General features: G+C 47.7%; 1 protein-coding gene across 6 annotated transcripts in view; it reads right to left on the minus strand.

The window, feature by feature from the left end:
* CCDC150 (coiled-coil domain containing 150) overlaps positions 1-24,403 on the minus strand; it is a 209,808-nt gene that overhangs the window by 125,326 nt on the left and 60,079 nt on the right. For all 6 annotated transcript variants that reach the window (XM_075340359.1, XM_075340362.1, XM_075340361.1 and 3 more), the window contains exons 9-12: positions 16,175-16,267; positions 7,215-7,322; positions 7,004-7,128; positions 362-539 (exon numbers count right to left, since the gene is read on the minus strand). In XM_075340359.1, coding sequence (XP_075196474.1) covers positions 362-539; positions 7,004-7,128; positions 7,215-7,322; positions 16,175-16,267 — 504 coding nt within the window. The remainder of the gene's footprint in view (positions 1-361; positions 540-7,003; positions 7,129-7,214; positions 7,323-16,174; positions 16,268-24,403) is intronic.

The raw sequence follows: 24,403 nt of genomic DNA on the forward strand, positions 1-24,403 counted from the left end.
CACCTCCTTTTTTCCGCATTACCGGTGGGAGCCGCAGGACGCAGGTAAGATCTGTTCATCGTTCCCGGGGTGTCACACACTGCGATGTGTGCTACCTCGGGAACATTGAACAATCCGATGTTCAATTTTTAGGTTTTGAACGACGTGTATGCGATGAACGGTTTTACGTTCAATCGCAATCGCACGTAGCGGTCACATGTTACAACAACACTAACGATGCCGGATGTGCGTCACTTACGACGTGACCCCGCCGACACCGTTAGATTTTTGTAACGTATAAAGCCCGCTTTAGAGGTAGTGTACGTCTGCTAAATAACCAAATACACATCTGTCTGACATATTGACATTGTCGGTTTTTTACCTCCTCCTGTAGCAGCATCTTTTCTTTTTCTAGACTCGTCCTGTTCTGGAGGGCAGAGTCCAGATCGGCTCGCAGACCAGCGATGGTGTTTTCTTGTAATTCCATTTGAGCCCCTTTTTTCTGCTCACTATGTTTCACTTTTTCTGTACATTTGCTGTGCTCAGTACAAAGTGTTTCTCTGCAAATAAGACAACAGATTCAGTGCGGATCCATTTGCAAGACCTGATCCATTGGCCATGTCAGGAATTTGCAGCCGTTGAGAAGGAGCTATAAGAACTGCATCTTACATGATGCTAAGTCAAGAGAAACAGAGGATGTCATCGAGTAAGAAGCGGTTCTCATGTGTCCTGCCCACGAGCCACAAATAACTGGTGCGGCCAAAGGACCGAGTTGTGCGAATTGATTCACACCAACGCTTTCAGACAGCAATTGTTCATAACTGGTATTTTGCAATGTAACTGTCAAGAAATGTTGCAGCAAAGACTGAATTCTCTTCTTTACTTTTAAAACAAATCAAGTCAGGCAGGTAATATAATGTAATGTTGGTGTGGGTCTATCCTCTGCTATACATTATGTAGAGGTGAATGGGTGCACAAGAAAGACCTCCCCAAAAAAAAGCTACTCATTGCAAACCCCCCCCCCCCCCCAAAAAAACTATTTAAATGTAACTTTGCAAATTCCAGTTATGTTCAACACTTTCTTCTCCATAGGGGGGTGCATGGCGCTGACGCACTCTGCCTAGAGCAGCCTCCCAGGACATGTGCACTGCCAGCAAGTATTGTATTATAAAGAATAGGACAGGTGAATGATACCTGCTGGCCATTCACATATCCTGGCAAGCACTTGCTGAAGCCAATTCATGAGCGCAGTTAACGACATGCAGAAGTGAGTAACGCAAATCTTTAAAGGGGTGGTTCAAAGGCTGAAGAGATTTCAATCTACGTCCCTATCTATTTATTGTCCCAATCTAATTTCTTTTTTATTTCAATAGATTTTACTAAGATTTTGCACAATACAGGTTATACAACCGCAACAAACATGCGGGCAGTTGAAAAATGTATCCTATAACAGCAGGACAATAAAATTAAAAGTAAAGACAGATAATAGATGAAAATTCTGCATAGTAGGGTTAGGGCATACAAATTACACCATGAGAGCCAAGGGTAGGGATGATAGGTAATAAAATAACAGGTCCATCAATCAGGACTGGAAGGACGAAAATTTGGACACCACCTAGGAGGACCAATGATTCCTAATTTTATTTTTGGTAGACAGATCAGAAGTCAGAAGGAGCTCGTATTGGTAATGTTTATTGATTTTTTGGATAATTTCCAATTTTGAGGGGATAGTTTTTTCTCTCCAGTGGTCTGCCAAACACATACGTGCTGCAATTAGAATGTGTGACACAATTGGTCTCAAATCGCCAGGGAACACATGTAAACCAATCCCCAAGACCGCTCGCGGACCGCTCAAACTTCCAGCCAGGCCTGAAACTGAGGTAATAATGTTAGACACTTCTTCCCAAAAAGGCCGGATGAGCGGGCAATCCCACCACACGTGCCCTAGGGAACCAACACCTGAGCAGCCCTTCCAGCAAGATTGGGGATAGGAACTATGGAATTTGGAAATCTTCAGCGGGGTGTAGTACCAGTCAAAGTGAACTTTCTTAAGCTGCTCAAGATGATTGATAAAGGAGGAATATTTCTGCAGGTCGCCAGACCCCATTGGTCTGGGGTTGAGAAAAAAGCAAGAGTCACTTCCCAGCATCTCATATACGCTTGTTTAGGACCATTACCGGGGGAATTAAACACTTTATATACTACTGAGAGGCCGTGTTTTTGAGGGGAGGAGGAACTAAATAAATGCTGTATCGGGGAGCAAACAGCAATATGACAGGATAAGGGAAATGCACATGAATTTGGGAAATGCACATGAATTTAAAAAATGCCGAATTTGCAGATACTGGTAGAAGTTATTTCTGTGAAGGCCAAATTCATCCATTAGGACAGAAAGGTTTCAACTCCTGAATTAAGAGGATATCTTTCATGACCATAATACCATTCCTCATCCAATTGCCTAATGCGAAGCCATCCACATGAAGCTCTAAGGCTCTAATGGAAATAGACTCAAATTTAATCACCTGATGAGTAGAGACTAGATCAGACCAGTAAGAAAATGCCACTTTCATTGTCTGCAGGGCAAGAGAGGGGGCAAAGGAACTAAGTACTTGCGCCTCCAGTAGAAATCTCAAAGTCCCACACTGGGCTAAGTACTTCTCCATAAGTACCCATCTGTGAGCACTAGAATCATCATACCACTCCTTTAACGCATCTAGAACTGCTGCTTTATGGTACAAATAAAAATTCGGGACCCCCAGTCCACCATGTGAATAACTATAAAATAAGTTAGACATACCAACCCTAGGTTTCTTCCCTGCCCAAATAAATCTGCTCACAACTGCCTGAAGGAGAGATAGAAACCTCTTGGGGAACCTCAGGGGAAGACAGCGGAATAAATAGATAATCTTTGGTAGGAACATCATCTAACTATCTGAATGCGAGCCATCCAGGAAAGTTGTAAATGTATTTGGTTGTCTATGTCCTTTCGAATGGAATCAAGCAAAGTATTAAAATTCTGTTTGACAATATTGGAAAGTTTACAAATCTTTAGCCCTAGGTACGAAAAGCCGTTCTTGGCCCAAGTATACGGGACAAGTGAGGAGATTCTCTCTCTAACAGATGGTGGAACATTAACTGAGAAGAGAACCGATTTTCCTTCGCTTAGCTTGAAATCCTAGAAAATTCAAGGAGAGCATTTTTGATCCCTATCAATGATCTTTCACTGTCAGTGCAAGAGAGTATTACATCGTCTGCATATAGACCGATCTTATGTTCTACAGGGCCTATTTTAACCCCAGAGATTTCCGGGTTGAGCCTAATGGACTCCGCTAGGGGCTCCCTGACTAAAGCAAAAATTATAGGAGAAAGGGGGCATCCCTGGCGGATCCAATTAGTCAGGTCAAATCTATCAGAATAGAAGTCTGCTGCACAGACCGAAGCATTTGGTTTTTTGTATAAGGCCATAATAGCATTCTTTATATTACCAGAGAAACCAAATGTGTCCAAAACGGCGTCCACATAGCCCCAGTGTACTCTGTCAAATGCTTTTTCCGCATCTAGAGACAGGAATACACTGGGTGTACCACTGGACTCAAGAAAGTCCATCAAATCAATCACTCTTCTAGAGTCATCTCTAGCCTGCCTCCCTGGGAAAAATGCCACTTGGTCAGGGGAGACCAGGGCCGGCAAAACCGAGAGGAGTCTATTAGCCCAGACTTTTGCGTATAACTTCACATCACAATTCAAAAGAGATAGGTCTGAAGTTACCAGAGGTTGGAGGCTTCCCCGGTTTAGGAAAAGTAGTAATTGACGCAGCCAAGCTTTCAGATTGGATGTCAGATGAGTCCCTCCATAGAGAGAACGTTCTAACCAAAAATGGAGCCAAAATTTGCGCAAACTGGCGATATTAAGAATTAGAAAAACCATCTGGCCCGAGAGCAGAAAGTCTCTTAGAGGAGTTAATAACCCAAACTACTTCCTCCTCAGTAAGGGGGGCATTAAGAGCAGACAGAGCCGTGGGGGAGAGTTTGGGCAAATTTAGTTTTGCAAGGAAAGAAGAAATTTCACCCTTTGTGGGCTGGTGTGTTTTAGGATCTAACTTGAGATTATATAGTTGGGAATAGTATTCTTTAAATTCACTAGCTATGTGAGTAGGGTTTAAAACTTTGGACCCGTCTTGCTTAATCAAAAAGGGAATGGCCATCCGAGCCTCCCTTTTCTTCACACAACTTGCTAGGACCCTACCGACTATCACCCAAGCTATAGAATTTGGATTTAAGCTTTTTTAATTTTTTTTCATAGGAATACAGCATAAATGATCTCAGCTGATCTCTCAGACCTCTAATAGAGTCAAGGAAAATGTCAGAGGGGTGGGCCTTGTTTGTTTCCAGGAGTTGAAGTTTAGACAAATTATCATTGAATGCCTTTAACCTGTTCCTTTTCTCCATTGCTGCAATTTTGATGAGGACACCTCTAGCAAAGGCCTTACGGGCCGCCCAAAGAATTTAATCCGAGACCATTTGATTATCATTAACGGCAAAAAATTCTGTTAATTGCCGAGCGATTTCATCGCTAGTATCTTGGTTAGTGAGGATATAATCATTCAGTTTCCATTTGAAAGGAGACTGGGTAGGTCCCTCGTTGGAAATTGTTAACATAATGGGCGCGTGGTCTGACCATGTAATGGGGCCTATATTGATCTGGTCACAACCCAGCAGTAACGAATCATCTACTAAGATATAATCTATTCTAGAGTAGGTATTAAACCTTAGAGAATGAAAAGAATAGTCCCTCTCTCCTGCATGAGCATATCGCCATATATCATGAAAACGAAACTTGCGGATCAGGTTGCCCATCTCCTTTCTGGCCGGGGCTTGGTGGGAACAGTCTAGGGATTTACACATAGGGACATTAAAGTCTCCGCATATTACCGAGGAACCCTTTGCCACTCCCCTAAAAGGCTACAAAAATGTACGTATGAATTTTAATTGGCCCACATTGGGGGGCGTACACTGAAGCAATTGTGAATTGTACATTGTTTAGTAGAGAGATTAAAATGACATATCTCCCCTCAATATCCCCCACCACCCTCTCAAGCTGGAAGGCTACAGAGCTTTTAATGAGAATTCTCACACCCGCCCTTTTGTGTACATTATTGGCAAAAAACTGATGAGGATAATTAACATTTTTCATTCTACCATTATCCTGGGCTAATAAATGTGATTCTTGAATACACAAAACATCACTACTCGCCTTCCTTGCCTCCTTCCAGACCCATGATCTTTTATGCGGAGAATTTAATCCCTTTACGTCTAGAAACAATACCTTTAAACCCATGGTATGTAAGGCCACAAGTGGCTGTGATAGCCGAGAATCTGCTTCCTTTGGAGTAGTAACCCTGCAGAAAGAAAAGGTATAAACAGGCAAGACCTATCAACAAATAACATGACATAACAAGTAAAGAAAAACTGAGAAACAGGTTGCTCCTCACACATCATGACGGAGCTACACAAAAACTGACAGGCAGTCAAAACAGTAAGAGCGAAAAAAACAAAAGACGCTTGTGGGGCAGAAAACTGCAGGTGGGCTGGACGCAGCCACAAAATTTAGCAGCCAGCACCCTCTGCAGAAACAGAAAAAGTCCAGAAAAATGGAAATCACGACCTCAAAAGGCGAACGTTTTAAACCATTCAGGGTTAATTCTCCTGTTTTGGGGTGAATCTTTATCCATGGTAGATGACGAAGGGGGTGGAATATCCCAGTAGTCAAACAATTTCCCAAGTTGCGCAGTAGAGAAGCAAACCCGAGTGTTACCATTTTTACTGACTATGAGCTTGATAAGGAAACCCCAACGATATATAATGCCTTTATAGGGGAGAATTCTCTCCTCCTCGCAAGAGTGACAGCTGAGAGATCTGGAAACACCGAAAGGCGAGCAAATCTGTCTGGCAAGGAAGGTTTCTTTTTTAATCCCAACAGGAAGGCCTCCTTTGTTTTATAGAAGTGAATGTGGGCAATAGTATCTCTGGGAATCGAAGGGTTAAGTCCTGGAGGCTTAGGGATTCTGTGGATCCGGTCCACTAAAGCCAGCTTTACACCTTACAATTAGGTGTGCGATCTCGTATGCGATGACACGCCCAGGTCGCATATGCGATTTAATGAGATCGCACGAAGGTCGTTCATTTGCTGTCACACGTGCGTTAGTAGTCTATGTTAAATTGATCAATTTTGTGTGCGATCCTTTAGATCATGTGCTCTGTGACGTATGCATTGGGCACCCTTTTTTGTTTTTTTATTTATTGACTTGCCAAGTGTGTGTAATGTGTAGAGATGCGTTTTTACTATGTCATCTGCCACTCAGCTCTGCTACATGGCCGCTAACAGCAGACACAGACAGCCATGTAGCAGAGCTGAATGGCAGATGACAGCAGACACAGAAAGAGCCGCACGATCAGAATGAACTCGGGTTAACTTCACCCGACTTCATTGTCATGCTGCGGCTCTGTCTGTGTCGCGTCCTGATTAGCGGTCACCGTATTGGCTCTACTGATCTGAGCCGGCAAATGCTGTTACTGTGCAGATTGGACAGCGAACAAGGAGGGACAAAGCCAGGGACTCAGCGGGGACAGAACAACCCCTGAAACGAGACTCACTGATGATGCTTCAGGGAGGGAGCAGGGCCTGTGACAGTGATCACAGCCTCTGCCCCCTCATGACATTTCGTTTGAGTATCCCAGCAAGCACTCGGTTCTCAAACAAAGCGCCATCAGGCAGGAAGAAGGGGGAAAAAAAAAATCAATAGTAGCTAGACCACGAAGTCGGGGAAGGGTATGAATTTTTTACTAAAGCCATATTAGAAATTAGTTGAGAATGGGGCAATAAATAAATTTAAATTGAAATTTCTTCAGCCTTCAGACCATCCCTTTAATAATAAATCTTTCTGACTGTTATGCACAAAACCAATATAACTCAGAACTAATTTTACTTCTCACTGTCAGTGTTAATATAGAGAAGCGTAGCTTACAGTTCTCTCTCCAGCTGAGTTCTCTCACTAAGTATTTTCTGCACTTCCCCACTCAGGCTCGTCTGGACAACACTAAGCAGGGTTTCCTGTTCTTGCAATTTTTTGGCCATAGTGTCTTGTATTACCTGGGAATCAAATTAAAAACAGCAAAAAAAAAGATAAAAGAAACTCAAAGGAGCTTTAGAAGTCAAGTCATTCATTATTGGGGTACCTTGAGCTCCTGCTGATGTTGACTCATGAGTAGTTGGTTTTGGTTGGTGACTTTTTGCACAGTCTTAGTGAGTTCAGAGCACTGATTTTCCAGCTGCTGATTTAGGCTCTGCAGAATACAGAATAAATACATCAGTATCTATGTGAGATTCTTCATAATATGCTAAAACCTTTTCCTTTTTTCCTTTTACAGCGCAAAAATGAAAAACATAAGAATTCAATATAACGTATTACCACTCATGATAATATAAACCATACTGCAGAGCAAACTCCGTCATAGTTTAAAGGAGATATGTTAATAAACTTTCTGTATTACAAACAAAAAATTGAGAATATACTTTTTAGCATGTATCCAAAGCTTCAATAATCACTAGAGATAAAGGTAGCGCTATGAGAAGCACCCGTGGCACAATTTAATTATAGTGTAATGAAAACTTCTCACCTGATTAGGTTGTGCGCCCTCGCACAACCTCGGTGATGATCATGTAAATCCTCTGGAGGATAAGGGGTTGTCTCGGCTGATGTTATCCGATGTTAGGCTGAGTATCCTGGGGAGATGATTGCTCCTGGTTCCTAGGTTCACCGACTCATGAGATCCTGGAACTGATTGCGGCCGTTTGTCTTCCCTCAAGGTATTTGGAATGATTAGATCTTTTACTATCAGCAGCTTTAGAACCGGAATCCCATAAGGGAGTGAAAGTATATGGAGAATAGATGAAGCCGGTCTTTTTTAGCGCTAGTAATAGATCTATTAACTCAGGTTATCTTTGTGAATAAATTATGCTTTATTTGTGACAGTCTAAGTCAGATAAAATAAAGGAGGAAAGCAGTATATTCCTGCTGAAACGCGTAGTGTTAACAAGAGCTTTATTTTATCTGACTTAGACTGTCACAAATAAAGCATAATTTATTCACAAAGATAACCTGAGTTAATAGATCTATTACTAGCGCTAAAAAAGACCGGCTTCATCTATTCTCCATAAAGCTTCAATAATGACATTATGGATTCTGTCTGAATGGTAGTCTATGGATTCTCAGTGAAGACGGCAGGATACACAACTACTGCAACGTGTAGGGTGCATTATGTAGAGGCTGTGGTCAGAATTGGACTGCAAAAAGCTGCAGAACTAGGTGCAGTCAATACAGAATGTACAGAGCTGTGCCGGGCTAAAAAAAAAAAAAAAAAAACAAAAAAAAACAAAACACCACTACAAAAATCCTTTTGTTCACTACTTCATCATAAAGGAAATTTTAAAAAGAGCAGTACATGTCACAAATCTCACCGAAGTGAAACCAGTCAATTAAGCCAAGGTGCTCATAGCTCCAATGCAGCCAAGTTCTGCAGGCACACTGCATTAACAACAATTCATCAGTACTCGCTGCATTGTTTCGGGGGTACCCCTTCCTCAAGTGTCACAACAAGTGCAGTTGGCGGGTCCCTTATGAGTGACTCTGAAGCAGAACTTAGCTGAAAAAGAGACGTGAATGCGTCATTTCAATGAACCGATTCCACTTTGGTAGCACTGGTAATAGATTTTTTTAAATCATCTAAGTTCTGAAGAAAAATACTCTGAATTTATTACTGGATTACATATAAGAGTTCTGCTCTACAGTTCACTACTTAACGAGAAGTTCCATAGATTTCTAAGAGTCCTAAATCTGGAAATTGTATACTGTGCAATAAATAGGCCACAGCGATCGCCGGAACATGGCATTCACTTGTTGGTGGAATGCCAGTTGTTAGATCCAACCAATCAGATATTTCTAGGTTAGCCAATCAATATTGAAGGTCTGAAAAAAGAGAATTTTGTTTACTTACCGTAAATTCTTTTTCTTATAGTTCCGACATGGGAGACCCAGACCATGGGGTGTATAGCTTCTGCCTCCGGAGGACACACAAAGTACTACACTAAAAAGTGTAGCTCCTCCCTCCGAGCATATACACCCCCTGGATGACCACATCTAGCCAGTTTAGTACAAAAGCTGAAGGAGGACATCCACCCACAAGTAGAGATAGAGTAAAACCCGGAATAACCGGAACCTCTGTCTACAACAACAGCCGGTGAAAACACACGGAACAAGAACTGCCAACAGGCAACAGGGAGGGAGCTGGGTCTCCCATTACGGAACTATAAGAAAAAGAATTTACGGTAAGTAAACAAAATTCTCTTTTTCTTCATCGTTCCTTAGGGGAGACCCAGACCATGGGACGTCTCAAAGCAGTCCATGGGTGGGAAATAAATAGAAACTGAGAAGTAGGCAAAACCTAACTTCACAAATGGGCGACAGCCGCCTGAAGGATGCGTCTGCCCAAGCTCGCATCTGCCGAAGCATGAGCATGCACTTGGTAGTGCTTCGAAAAGGTGTGCAGACTAGACCAAGTGGCAGCCTGACAGACCTGCTGAGCCGTAGCCTGGTGCCTGAAAGCCCAAGAGGCACCGACAGCTCTGGTCAAGTGCGCCCTAATCCCCGGCGGGGGGGCACCTGAGAACATTGGTAGGCATCGGATATGGCCGACCTAATCCAACGAGCTAGGGTCGGTTTAGAAGCCGAGAGACCCTTGCGCTGACCTGTGGTCAGCACAAAAAGAGAGGTGCACCGCCTAAGGGCAGCGGTGCGTGACACATAGATCCGGAGCGCCCGCACCAGATCTAAAGTATGCAACGCTTTCTCAAAGCGATGTACAGGGGCCGGACAAAGGGAAGGCAATGAAATGTCCTGGTTAAGGTGGAAGGAGACACCACCTTAGGGAGAAAGTCCGGAGTCGGACGGAGAACCACCTTGTCTTGGTGAAAAACCAAAAAGGGTGACTCCGAAGAGAGCGCAGCCAAATCAGAGACTCTCCTGAGAGAAGTTATGGCCACCAGAAAGACCACTTTCTGTGAAAGACGAAACAAAGAAACCTCCCTAAGAGGCTCAAAGGGGGGTTTCTGTAAGGCCGTGAGGACCAGGTTGAGGTCCCAGGGATCCAGAGGCCGCCGGTAAGGCGGAATGATGTGAGATGCGCCCTGCATGAAGGTGCGCACCTGGGCCAGTCGGGCGATACGCCGCTGGAACAACACTGACAGAGCCGAGGCCTGTCCCTTGAGGGGAGATAGTCATAGCTGCAGGCCGGACTGTAGAAGGACAGGATGGTCGGCAAGGAAAACGGCCAGGGAGCATGGCCGGAAGAGCGACACCAGGACAGGAAAAATCTCCAAGTCCTGTGGTAAATCCTGGCCGAGGAAGACTTCCGAGCCTGAGTCATAGTGGAGATGACCTCGGAAGGAATGCCTGAAGCCGTCAGGATCCAGGACTCAAGAGCCACGCCGTCAATCTGAGAGCCGCAGAATTCTGGCGGAAAAACGGACCTTGTGAGAGAAGGTCTGGGCGGTCCGGGAGATGCCACGGCACCTCTACGGACAGACGGAGCAGGTCTGGGTACCAAGCTCGCCTGGGCCAGTCTGGAGCAATGATTATGACCCGACGGCCCTCCATTCTGATCTTGCGCAGGACTCTGGGCAAGAGAGCTAGAGGGGGAAACACGTAGGCCAGACGGAGCTGGGACCAATCCTGAACCCGCGCGTCCGCCGCCAAGGCCTGAGGATCGTGGGAGCGAGCCACGTAAACCGGGACTTGTTGTTGTGCCGGAATGCCATTAGATCCACTTCCGGAGTGCCCCACTTGCGGCAGATTGACCGGAACACTGCCGGATGCAGGGCCCACTCGCCGCTGTCCACGGTTTGACGGCTGAGATAATCTGCCTCCCAGTTTTCTACGCCTGGGATGTGGACTGCGGATATGGTGGACTTGGAGTCCTCCGTCCACTGAAGGATACGTTGAACTTCCAACATTGCCAGGCGGCTGCGTGTCCCGCCTTGGTGATTGAAGTAGGCAACTGCTGTCGCGTTGTCTGACTGGACTCGAATGTGCTTGCCCGCCAACAGGTGGTGAAAGGCTACGAGAGCTAAGAGCACAGCTCTGATTTCCAGCACATTGATCGAGAGGGCTGATTCGGACAGAGTCCAAGTGCCCTGTGCTCGGTGGTGGAGAAACACTGCTCCCCAGCCGGATAGGCTGGCGTTCGTGGTGAAAATCACCCAGGACGGGGCCAAAAAGGAGCGTCCCTGGGACAGAGAGAGGGGCCGAAGCCACCACTGAAGAGAGCTCCTGGTCTGTGGCGACAGAGCCACTAGCCTGTGCAAGGAAGAGGTCGGCTTGTCCCAACAGCGGAGGATGTCCAGCTGCAGGGGACGCAGATGGAACTGGGCAAAGGAAACCGCTTCCATTGACGCCACCATCTGACCCAGCACCTGCATGAGGTGCCTGATGGAATGACGGCGGGGCCTCAGCAGAGAGCGTACCGCCAGATGAAGGGACTAAGGGCAGCTTCACAAGTGCCGGCAGAGTCTCGAATTGCATCCCTAGGTACGTAAGGTCTTGGGTCGGGGTCAAAGTGGACTTGGGCAGATTGACAAGCCACCCGAATTGAACAAGCGTGGCGAGAGTGAGCGAGACACTCCGCTGACAGTCTGCACTGGATGAAGCCTTGACTAGAAGGTCGTCCAGGTAAGGAATCACTGCCAACCCCTGGAGGTGCAGAACCGCAACCACTGCTGCCATGACCTTGGTGAATACACGAGGGGCCGTGGCTAACCCGAAGGGGAGAGCCACGAATTGGAAATGTTCCTCTCCGATGGCAAAACGTAGCCAACGCTGGTGTGAAACTGCAATTGGCACATGCAGATAGGCATCTCTGAGGTCGATGGATGCTAGAAAATCTCCCTGGGTCATTGAGGCAATGACCGATCGCAGAGATTCCATGCGAAGTGCCGCACCTGAACATGCTTGTTGAGAAGCTTGAGATCCAGGATGGGCCGGAAAGAACCATCCTTCTTGGGGACTAGGAAGAGGTTTGAGTAGAAACCTCTGAACCGTTCCCGGGCGGGAACCGGTACAATTACTCCGTTGGCCTGCATGGAAGCCACGGCCTGAGAGAAGGCGGCGGCTTTGGAGCAGGGGGGAGTGGACAGAAAATATCTGTTTGGCGGGCTGGAAGAAAATTCTATCCTGTAGCCGTGGGAGATGATATCCCGCACCCACTGATCGGAGACGTGTTGGAACCACACGTCGCCAAAGTGGGAGAGCCTGCCACCGACCAAGGACGTTGCTGGCGAAGCCAGATAGTCAAGAGGAGGCTGCCTTAATGGCAGCGGCTCCTCCGCTCTTCTGAGGACGCGGCTTCGAGCGCCAGCTGGGTTTTCGATCCTTGGCTGAGTTAGTGGACGAGGCTGAGGGCTTAGAGGATGACCAGTTAGAGGAACGAAAGGAACGAAACCTCGACTGGTTCCTGCCCTGGACAGGTTTCCTGGTTTTAGTTTGTGGCCAGGAAGTACTCTTCCCAGTAGCTTCCCTAATAATTTCATCCAGTTGTTCACCGAACAGCCGGGACCCGGCGAAGGGGAGCCCAGCAAGGTACTTCTTAGAAGAAGCGTCTGCTTTCCACTCTCGAAGCCACAAGATCCTGCGGATCGCGAGGGAATTAGCGGAAGCCACCGCCGTGCGGTGAGAAGCCTCCAGAATGGCAGACATGGCATAGGATGAAAAAACCGAAGCCTGGGAAGTTAAGGCAACCATTTCGGGCATAGAGTCCCTGGTGAGGGAATGCATCTCCTCCAGAGAAGCAGAGACGGCTTTAAGAGCCCACACCGCTGCAAAAGACGGGGAGAACGAGGCTCTTGCCGCCTCATATACAGATTTGGCCAGAAGGTCAACCTGGCGGTCAGTGGGATCCTTAAGTGAGGTGCCATCGGCCACAGATACAACTGTCCGGGCTGAGATTCTAGACACCGGAGGAGTTACCTTTGGTGAATGAGCCCACTCCTTGACCACCTCTGGTGGAAAGGGAAAACGTTCATCAGAACTACGCTTTGGGAAGCGTTTGTCAGGACAGACACTGGCTTGGTCACAGTGGCCTGAAAACTGGAGTGGTTAAAAAAAAAAAAACATACTCCTTGCTCTCTTAGGTGAGGTAAACTGGTGTTTTTCTACCAGAGAGGCTTGTTCCTCCGACACTGGTGGACTGAGGTCCAGTACGGAATTAATGGACGCAATCAAGTCACTAACATCCGCATCCCCTTAGATAAATCAATGGGGTACATAGAGGTAGCGTCCGAGCCCACAGTAAAGGCATCCTCCTCGCCCTGCACTTCAGCTCGTGAATCAGAGCCGTGGGACGAGGAAGGAGAAGAGTCCCTGCGTCTCCGTTTAGGAGGACGGGGTCCGGGAACAGATGAAAAATCCTCTGTGAGCTCTGCAGAGCGAGTCGGAGCAGCAGAGGCGCCCTGAGAAGGGGGCTGATGCATGCTCAGCAGAGTCCGGGACAGCTGTCCCATGGAGTCGGCAAAGGACTGGAGATAGCTTTAGAAAACGATGCTACTCAAGCCGGGAGTTCAGCCACCGGGGCTGGAGCAGCCGGAGGAACCCCTGGGGGGACTCCAGGCTGAGGCACCACCATGTTAGAGCAGGCATCCCAATGTGGATATGTGCTCGGTTCAGGCAGTATGAGCTTACATGCAGTGCATATAGAGTAAAGCCTTGCTCCTAGTGAGAGACATGCTGCTGAGGTGGAGGTTCTGCAGTAAAGAACACACTCCTTCAGAATGACCCCCAGAGAGTACAAGAAAGTCCACAACCAGAGGTTGTGGCCGTTCTGTGTGCCCTCCGGATTCCACAGCTTGGACCCCCAGACAGATGCAGAGCTGCAGCAGCCAGCGCCGATCAATGTGAGAACGCTGATAAAATGGCGCCGGAGTGAGAAGGGGGGGCGGAGGATTAGTCCAAGAGCGGGAACCGGAGGGCCAAGGGGATATACAGGGGAGGGAAACATCTCCTCAGAGAGGAGTGTCCTCCCCTCTGCTGAATGGCCGGTGGGCGGCGCCGCACTGTCCCCCTGCATGACTGACATGCAGGGGCAGTGAAAAGAAACTAGGCCGCAGCCGAAGCCGGGGCCTAAATTTACCCATGCGGCCGACGAGCAGGCACCCTCGGCGCGGTTCTCAGGAGAAAACCAGACAACCGGCCGGAAATCACAGCAAAGTGAAATAACACACTCTCCCCACAATAAATGTACAAGGGACCCCCCAATAACGTCTCAATACTTAGCTTATGAGACGCAGGGCCAGGTCCCTGAGGGGTGAGCGCTCCGTCCGGCAGGGTCCTGAAAGGGCTGCGGATGGAGACCGGTCTCCTGCAAAGCAGTGAGAACCGTGATGGCTCCCACTTCAAGCCAGAGCCCGAGGGATGGTGAAGGAGCGCGGCATGTAAGGCTCCAGCCTTGTAAATCAACCTTAACAGCACCGCCGACACAGTGGGGTGTGAAGGGACATGCCGGGAGTCCAGCTTGGACCCGCTTTTCTTCCAACTCTTTGAAATCAAAAATCAAAAATCAGATGAGAATGCATGTGTGTGTGACCTCCTGAATACAAAGCATTGAACTGGCTAGATGTGGTCATCCAGGGGGTGTATATGTTCGGAGGGAGGAGCTACACTTTTTAGTGTAGTACTTTGTGTGTCCTCCGGAGGCAGAAGCTATACACCCCATGGTCTGGGTCTCCCATAAGGAACGATGAAGAAATGTACATTCTTTTCAAATACATTTGTTAGTACAATATATGGACTCATGCGCACGCGACTACTTGTGTAAGCCGCATTTTTACAAATCCCATTCTCTACTATCTGACAATATAGCTAGAACAAATAGTCAGTTGTCAAGTGGTTAAGTCTTCTTCTCCATTGCGGAAACCATGTTAATCCATTTTGAAGCTGGTGCTAAAATAAGCCTGTCACAAACTGTTTGATCTGCCGACATCATGTTATGGAGCCAGAGATGGGTAAAGCTTTGTGGGAAAAGATTACGCATAACCTGTTATTCATTTAAATCCTGTTTAATCTTGGGTTAGAGGGATAAAAGTGGTCTTAAGAAATAACAGACAGCATTCCCCCTGTGAGCAAAGACCACAAGACACCCCATCCCATAGAGGTTAGTGATTCTCTATCCCTTAGAGGGAATATGATTAACAAAAGATTTGATCCAAAAATGTCTGCAATGCCCTAATTGATCTGAATATGAATTAATTATTATTGACCTTCAGCTCGATCTCGTGCCATGGCAACCTGATTGTTGAACGCTATGTAGCAAGAACGATCCTGTGGAAGCCTAGATAGGTCTTCTCCACCGTTTTCTTGATAGTATCAGCGACAACACCAAACGTAAATAGGAGAATAGCTATGGGCAAATCAAAAATGATCAAGGATCACCAAGCTACGACTTGCCTACTTTGAACACATCATACGAAGAAAGCAATCACTGGAGAAGGACCTCATGGTTAGAAGAATAAAAGGAAAAAGGCGAAAACCAGCAACCTGATAGGCAAGTCGTAGCTTGGTGATCATTGCTTCAAGTGACACGTCTGCCTTGATTTGTTCCAAAATTGATTTGTTTGTTCTTCTTGCCATCCATGGTATAGATAACATCCTTCACCAGCACCACATTCTGTCTTTTTCCTTTATCGTCCAGGTTTTGCTTCCATATGTTACCCAGAGAAATGACCAGACTATGTACTATGTACAAGCTGTGTCTTTGTCACCAGTGACATGTTCCTCGATTTGAAGACCTTGTACAGTGCCTTCATTTTTGATTTGCCCATAGCTATTCTCCTATTCACTTTTGGTGTTGTCGCTGCATCTTGAGTGATCATTGATCTGAGTAGGTTGAAGTCCTTTACAACTCCCAGTTCCCCACTGTCCATCTCAAGAGTGTCCAGGTCGCACTTGGCAGTAGTCAATATCTTTGTCTTCTTTATATCGAGCAGGAGTCCCATATACGAGCTTTCCATCTTACAATTGCCTTTGATATCTGTTGACCCAATTTAGACATACTGGTGCCAATGAATGCAAGTAATTCAATGTACTGTATGTTACCTGAACTTTCTCTGCTGCTTCCCGCAGAGTAACAGAGTCGGCTCGCACTTGTGTTACTTCAGCCTCACCTTTTTCACACTTCTGCTTAATAATCTAACAGAGAGGAAGGATCATAAGTCTGCTGATGTTACAGAGAGGACGAAGCAAAAGAAGGGAATTTTGTTTACTTACCGTAAATTCCTTTTCTTCTAGCTCCAATTGGGAGACCCAGACAATTGGGTGTATAGCTACTGCCTCTGGAGGCCACACAAAGTACTACACTTAAAAGTGTAAGGCCCCTCCCCTTCTGGCTATACACCCCCCCGTGGGATCACGGGCTCCTCAGTTTTAGTGCAAAAGCAAGAAGGAGGAAAGCCAATAACTGTTTTAAATACAAATTCAACCCGAGAAACAACCTCGGAGAACTGAACTGTTCAACATGAACAACATGTGCACCCGAAAAAAACAAACTTCCTAAGAAAACAGGGCGGGTGCTGGGTCTCCCAATTGGAGCTAGAAGAAAAGGAATTTACGGTAAGTAAACAAAATTCCCTTCTTCTTTGTCGCTCCTAATTGGGAGACCCAGACAATTGGGACGTCCAAAAGCAGTCCCTGGGTGGGTAAAAGAATACCTCGTGATAGGGCCGTCAAACAGCCCTTTCCTACAGGTGAGCCACCGCCGCCTGAAGGACTTGTCTACCTAGGCCGGCATCCGCCGAAGCGTAGGTATGCACCTGATAATGCTTGGTAAAAGTGTGCAGACTCGACCAGGTAGCCGCCTGGCACACCTGCTGAGCCGTAGCCTGGTGCCGTAATGCCCAGGACGCACCCACGGCTCTGGTAGAATGGGCCTTCAGTCCTGATGGAATCGGAAGCCCAGCAGAACGGTAGGTGTGAAGAATTGGTTCCTTGATCCAACGCGCAAGGGTGGATTTGGAAGCTTGCGACCCTTTACGCTGACCAGCGACAAGGACAAAGAGTGCATCCGAGCGGCGCAGAGGCGCCGTGCGGGAAATGTAGATCCTGAGTGCTCTCACCAGATCCAATAAATGCAAACCTTTTTCAAATTGGTGAACTGGATGCGGACACAAAGACGGTAAAGTGATATCTTGATTGAGATGAAAGGAAGATACCACCTTGGGAAGAAATTCTGGAATTGGACGCAGAACTACCTTGTCCTGGTGAAACACCAGGAATGGAGATCTGCATGATAACGCCGCCAGCTCGGACACTCTCCGAAGAGACGTGACCGCCACTAGAAAGGCCACTTTCTGTGAAAGACGAGAAAGGGAAACCTCCTTCATAGGCTCGAAAGGCGGCTTTTGGAGAGCAATTAGAACCTTGTTCAGGTCCCAGGGCTCCAACGGCCGCTTGTAAGGGGGGACGATATGACAAACCCCTTGCAGGAACGTGCGTACCTGAGGAAGTCGCGCCAGGCGTTTCTGAAAAAATACGGATAGCGCGGAGACTTGACCCTTAAGGGAGCCAAGCGACAAACCTTTTTCCAACCCAGACTGCAGGAAGGAAAGAAAAGTAGGCAATGCCAAAGGCCAGGGAGAAACTCCCTGAGCAGAGCACCAAGATAGGAATATCCTCCACGTCCTGTGGTAGATCTTGGCGGAGGATGGCTTCCTAGCCTGTCTCATGGTGGCAACCACTTCATGAGATAAACCTGAAGCCGCTAGGATCCAGGACTCAATGGCCACACAGTCAGGTTCAGGGCCGCAGAATTCAGATGGAAAAACGGCCCTTGAGACAGCAAGTCTGGACGGTCTGGTAGTGCCCACGGATGGCCTACCGTGAGGTGCCACAGATCCGGGTACCACGACCTCCTTGGCCAGTCTGGAGCGACGAGAATAGCGCGGCGGCAGTCGGACCTGATTTTGCGGAGCACTCTGGGCAACAATGCCAGAGGTGGGAACACATACGGTAGCCGGAACTGCGACCAATCTTGAACTAAGGCGTCTGCCGCCAGAGCTCGGTGATCGTGAGACCGTGCCATGAAAACCGGGACCTTGTTGTTGTGCCGTGACGCCATCAGGTCGACGTCCGGCATCCCCCAGCGGCGACAGATCTCCTGAAACACGTCCGGGTGAAGAGACCATTCCCCTGCGTCCATGCCCTGGCGACTGAGAAAGTCTGCTTCCCAGTTTTCTACGCCTGGGATGTGAACTGCGGATATGGTGGATGCCGTGTCTTCCACCCACGTCAGAATCCGCCGGACTTCCTGGAAGGCTTGCCGACTGCGTGTTCCCCCTTGGTGGTTGATGTATGCCACCGCTGTGGAGTTGTCCGACTGAATTCGGATCTGCTTGCCTTCCAGCCACTGTTGGAAGGCTTGTAGGGCAAGATAGACTGCTCTGATTTCCAGAACATTGATCTGAAGGGTGGACTCTTTCCGAGTCCACGTACCTTGAGCCCTGTGGTGGAGAAACACTGCTCCCCACCCTGATAGACTCGCATCTGTCGTGACCACCGCCCAGGATGGGGGTAGGAACGACTTTCCTTTTGACAATGAGGTGGAAAGAAGCCACCACCGGAGAGATTCCTTGGCTGCCTGAGAGAGGGAGACCTCCCTGTCGAGGGACGTCGATTTCCCGTCCCATTGGCGGAGAATGTCCCATTGTAGTGGACGCAGATGAAACTGCGCAAAAGGAACTGCTTCCATTGCTGCTACCATCTTCCCTAGGAAGTGCATGAGGCGCCTCAAGGGGTGCGACTGGCCCTGAAGGAGAGATTGCACCCCTATCTGTAGCGAGCACTGTTTGTCCAGTGGAAGTTTCACTATCGCTGAGAGAGTATGAAACTCCATGCCAAGATATGTTAGTGATTGGGTCGGGGTTAGATTTGACTTTGAAAAGTTGATAATCCACCCGAAACTCTGGAGAGTCTTCAGTGCCACGTTCAGGCTGTGTTGGCATGCCTCTTGAGAGGGTGCCTTGATAAGTAGATCGTCCAAATACGGGATCACGGAGTGACCTTGCGAGTGCAGGACTGCTACTACTGCTGCCATGACCTTGGTGAAGACCCGAGGGGCTGTCGCCAGCCCGAAAGGTAGAGCTACGAACTGCAGGTGTTCGCTTCCTATAACGAAGCGTAGAAAACGCTGATGCTCTGGCGCAATTGGCACGTGGAGATAAGCATCCTTGATGTCTATTGATGCTAGGAAATCTCCTTGAGACATTGAGGCGATAACGGAGCGGAGAGATTCCATCCGGAACCTCCTGGTTTTTACGTGTTTGTTGAGCAGCTTTAGATCCAGGACGGGACGGAACGACCCGTCTTTCTTTGGCACCACAAACAAATTGGAGTAAAAACCGTGACCTTGTTCCTGAAGAAGAACAGAAGTCACCACTCCTTCCGCCTTTAGAGCGGACACCGCTTGTAGCAGAGCATCGGCTTGGTCGGGCAGTGGGGAAGTTCTGAAGAAGCGAGTTGGAGGACGAGAGCTGAACTCTATCCTGTACCCGTGAGACAGAATGTCTCTCACCCAACGGTCTTTGACCTGTGACAGCCAAATGTCGCCAAAGCGGGAGAGCCTGCCACCGACCAAGGATGCGGAGAGAGGAGGCTGAGAGTCATGAGGAAGCCGTCTTGGTAACGGTTCTTCCGGCTGGCTTTTTTGGGCGTGATTGAGTCCGCCAAGAATCTGAGCCCCTCTGATCCTTTTGAGTCCTTTTGGACGAGTAGAATTGGGACCTGCCTGAGCCTCGAAAGGACCGAAAACCAGACTGTCCCCTCCTCTGTTGGGGTTTGTTTTGTCTGGGCTGAGGTAAGGATGAATCCTTACCCTTGGAGTGTTTAATGATTTCATCCAAACGCTCACCAAACAATCGGTCACGAGAAAAAGGCAAACTGGTTAAGCACTTCTTGGAAGAAGAATCTGCCTTCCATTCTCTCAACCACAGGGCTCTGCGTAAAACCACAGAGTTGGCTGACGCCACCGCCGTACGGCTCGTAGAGTCTAGGACAGCATTAATCGCGTAAGACGCGAATGCAGACATTTGAGAGGTCAAGGGTGCCACCTGCGGAGCAGATGTACGTGTGACCGTGTCGACCTGTGTAAGCCCAGCTGAAATAGCTTGGAGTGCCCATACGGCTGCGAATGCTGGCGCCAACGACGCTCCAATCGCTTCATAGATGGATTTTAACCAGAGCTCCATCTGTCTGTCAGTGGCATCTTTAAGTGCCGCCCCATCTTCCACTGCAACTAGAGATCTGGCTGCAAGCCTGGAGATTGGAGGGTCCACCTTGGGACACTGTGTCCAGCCCTTGACCACGTCAGGGGGAAAAGGATAGCGTGTATCTTTAAGCCGTTTGGAAAAACGCTTATCTGGATAAGCGTGGTGTTTCTGGATTGCGTCTCTAAAGTCAGAGTGGTCCAGAAAAGTGCTTAATTTACGCTTGGGATACCTGAAATGGAATTTCTCCTGCTGTGAAGCTGCCTCCTCCGCAGGAGGAGCTGGTGGAGAAATATCTAACATCTTATTGATGGACGCTATAAGATCATTCACTATGGCGTCACCATCCAGGGTATCTAGATTGAGAGCGGCCCCAGCATCAGACTCCTGATCAGTTACATCCGCCTCATCACACAGAGAGTCGTCCCGCTGGGACCCTGACCAGTGTGATGAAGTTGAGGGTCGCTCATAGCGAGCCCGCTTAGGTTGTCTGGGACTGTCGTCCGAGTCAGAGTTGTCACCCTGGGGTGCATGTGACACCCCCGGAGCTAGGAAGTGGTCCAGCTGAGGGGGACAAGGTGGCAATGAATCAACAGTGCCCATGGTCTGAGTTACTGGTCTAGACTGCAATGTTTCAAGAATTTTAGACATAGTCATAGACAATCTGTCAGCAAAAGCTGCAAACTCCGTCCCTGTCACCTGGACAGCATTCACAGGTGGTTCTCCCTGGGTCACCTCTAGCAGCGGCCCCGGCTGAGCAATTGCCACAGGGGCCGAGCACTGCACACAATGGGGGTCAGTGGAACCTGCCGGTAGAGTAGCCCCACATGCGGTACAAGCAGCATATAAAGTCCGTGCCTTGGCACTTTTGCTTTTTGCGGACGACATGCTGTTGTCTCCTTGAGAAATCTAAGGAGGGTATATAGCAGAAAATCACCAGCGACTGTACAGTGCAAAGTATTGCCAGCACAAAATACAAAGTACACTATGGCACAAGTGGGGGAGAGCCCTTGAGGGCTGCTTACCGCCCGCTGAAAAGCGGGTGTGAGGTCGTAGAATCCCTTGTCTGAGTCTCCCCGTCTCCCCTCTGCAGCTCAGCGTGCAGGCAGGAATGGCTGCCGGCGTCCTGTGAAGAGGGGCGGACCGTGGGCGTCACAAACAAAAGTGCGGGAAACTGCGTCCCACTGTGCCTAGTGTGAGGGCTGGAGTATGTAAAACAGACTCCAGCTCTTAGCGCTGCTGGTCTGTACAGCGTCCCGCCCTCCTCCTGAGTGGCAGGTCTGGGGGCGGGAACGATACGAACTAGGCCGCAAAAGCCGGGGACTGTAGTAATCTAGCGCGGCCGTCATATATGCACGGCCAGCGCGGAAGTCCCCGGGCGCACCACAAATCCCAGCCGCGACGCAGTAAAAACTGACCCCCGCGGCCGGATCGGCCGATCGTACTAAGTCACCTCACTCAGCAGAGCTGTAGTGAGTAACGGCACAAGCGCAGCAGCGCTATTTACCCCGGCGCACTAACACACCCAGCAATGCTGCAGTGTGCGTGCGATAAGCACGGGGACACGGAGTACCTTGATGGAGCAGGGTCCTGTCCCTGAGGAAACTCCGCTCCGTATCCAGCAGATCCTCCAGGGGCTGTGGATGGAGCACGGCCTCAGTGCCTGGAGACCGGTAAAGTCCCACTTCACCCAGAGCCCTAATGGGGATGGGGAAGAATCAGCATGTGGGCTCCAGCCTCCGTACCCGCAATGGGTACCTCAACCTTAACAAACACCGCCGACAGAAAGTGGGGTGAGAAGGGAGCATGCTGGGGGCCCTCGTATGGGCCCTCTTTTCTTCCATCCGACATAGTCAGCAGCTGCTGCTGACTAAACAGTGGAGCTATGCGTGGATGTCTGGCCTCCTTCGCACAAAGCATAAAACTGAGGAGCCCGTGATCCCACGGGGGGGTGTATAGCCAGAAGGGGAGGGGCCTTACACTTTTAAGTGTAGTACTTTGTGTGGCCTCCGGAGGCAGTAGCTATACACCCAATTCTCTGGGTCTCCCAATTAGGAGCGACAAAGAAAAGTATATTTACTCAATAAGACATTCATTGCAGTCCCTATGAATCTAGTGATCACCAAGTGATCACTAGAAACAGTTCTAGCAACATTAAAGGGAACCGGTCACCAGAATTTTCGCTATTAAACTAAAAGAATCCCCTTCTGCAGCTCCTGGGCTGCATTCTAGAAAGGAGGTTCATCTTGCTTCTGGCCCCCCTTTCAGACCTAAATAACAACTTTATAAAATATTACCTTTTGCTATGGTAATGAGGTTATGGGTGAGATAATGGGCGGGTACTTGGATGACGCTGGTGATGACATTCACAGCGCTGCTCATAATTTCGCGACTGCGCAATAACATCACCGGCACTCGCAATTTGAAAACAGTGCTCAGTCCCGCGATAGTGGCACTGCGCATGTGCGAGACTTCAGGAGCGCTGCGGAACATGAGGGCGGTGGCCTCATCTATGTAAATGAACACTGGGGGACAGCGAACAGCGGCAAGAGGGGGAATAACTGACGAAATACAGCCCACCCACGGGGCCAGCAAACCTCATTACCAAAGCAAAAGGTAATATTTTATAAAGTTGTTATGTAGGTCTGAAAGGGGTCCAGTAGCAAGATGAAACTTTATAGAATGTAGCCCATGAGCTGCAGAAGGGGATTCTTTTAGTTTAATAGCGAAAATTCTGGTGACATGTTCCCTTTAAGAAATGGATCTACTTCATTCCAACAACAGCAGATACAGTATCACTGTGGCTGAGGAATAAACGAAACGTTTTCACCAATATCATGTAATTGGTCGTTTACTAATAAATCTGAAGCTAGAGCATTAGATATATAAACAAAGGTTGAGACAGGAGGTGGATACTTGTTGGATGTCACAAAAAAAAAATTGTTTTTTCCCATAAAAAAAAAAACAAATTTAAACAAACAACACGAGACGAGTTATAGTTTTGAATGACAACATTCATTTTCTAATGTACTGGAAAATGGAAAAAAAAATTCGAGGTGGGATGAAATGGTGAAAAAAATCCAATGCTGCCATTTTTTTTTTGTCTTTTACAGTGTTTATTCTGAGATAAACAATTACCTGAAAACATGATTCTCCAGGTCAGTACGATTACACTACTCTACATCAATTTTTGCTGACCACAAGATAACAGATCTATAAGAATTTTGGCATGCTGAATACAAAAATCACACCCGTTTCCTCCAGTCACATCCGTTTTTTTCTATAAAACGCTGTTTAGTAAGGAACTCATACAGTGAATGACATATATTGTATAATTATATTATTTAGATATGCTGAATATGCAATCAGTATAACTAATAGGAAGACTGCTTAATGCTGTACTGCCGAAGTCTGCTTTCACCTTCATGTCAAGGCCAGATTTTCCCATTCTGACGGTGTCGCTTTATTGTAATAACTCAAACTCTTCAACGGATCCTAGTGATTATAAGATTATGTACTTCATCTTAGTGGTTAATTTAGGTACAAATGTTTAACTTTTTATTATTTATGCCAATACCCCGTATGTGGTGCAAAACTACTGTTTGGGTGCAATACAGGGCTTGTAAGGAAAGGAGCACCAGTTGACTTTTGGAAATCTTAATTACTTACCGGTAATGGGATTTTCAGAAGCCCATAACAGCACAACCTATCTCTCAGGTGGTGCTGTCATGGGCGAAAGGGAAAAACAAAAATAGATAACGGATGCCATGTCGCATTTGCCGAGCCCCCAATGTGCCTACACAGTGGCAATCCCCCACAAGTGACCCCTTTTTGGAAAGTAGACCCCTGAAAGAATTTATTTAGAGGTGTGGTGAGCATCTTGAACCCACTTGTGTTTCATAGAAATTTATAACGTTCAGCCGTGAAAATGAAAAAAAACAAACCATTTTTCCCCAAAACAAGTTGCTTTTGCAGCAAATGTATAATGTTTATAAGATTAACAGGAGAATATGGACTATACAGTTTTTCCTGAGCACACAGATACCCCATATGTGGTGGAAAACTACTT

The sequence above is a fragment of the Anomaloglossus baeobatrachus genome, chromosome 3, assembly GCF_048569485.1.
Source record: "Anomaloglossus baeobatrachus isolate aAnoBae1 chromosome 3, aAnoBae1.hap1, whole genome shotgun sequence".
NCBI lineage: Eukaryota > Metazoa > Chordata > Amphibia > Anura > Aromobatidae > Anomaloglossus > Anomaloglossus baeobatrachus.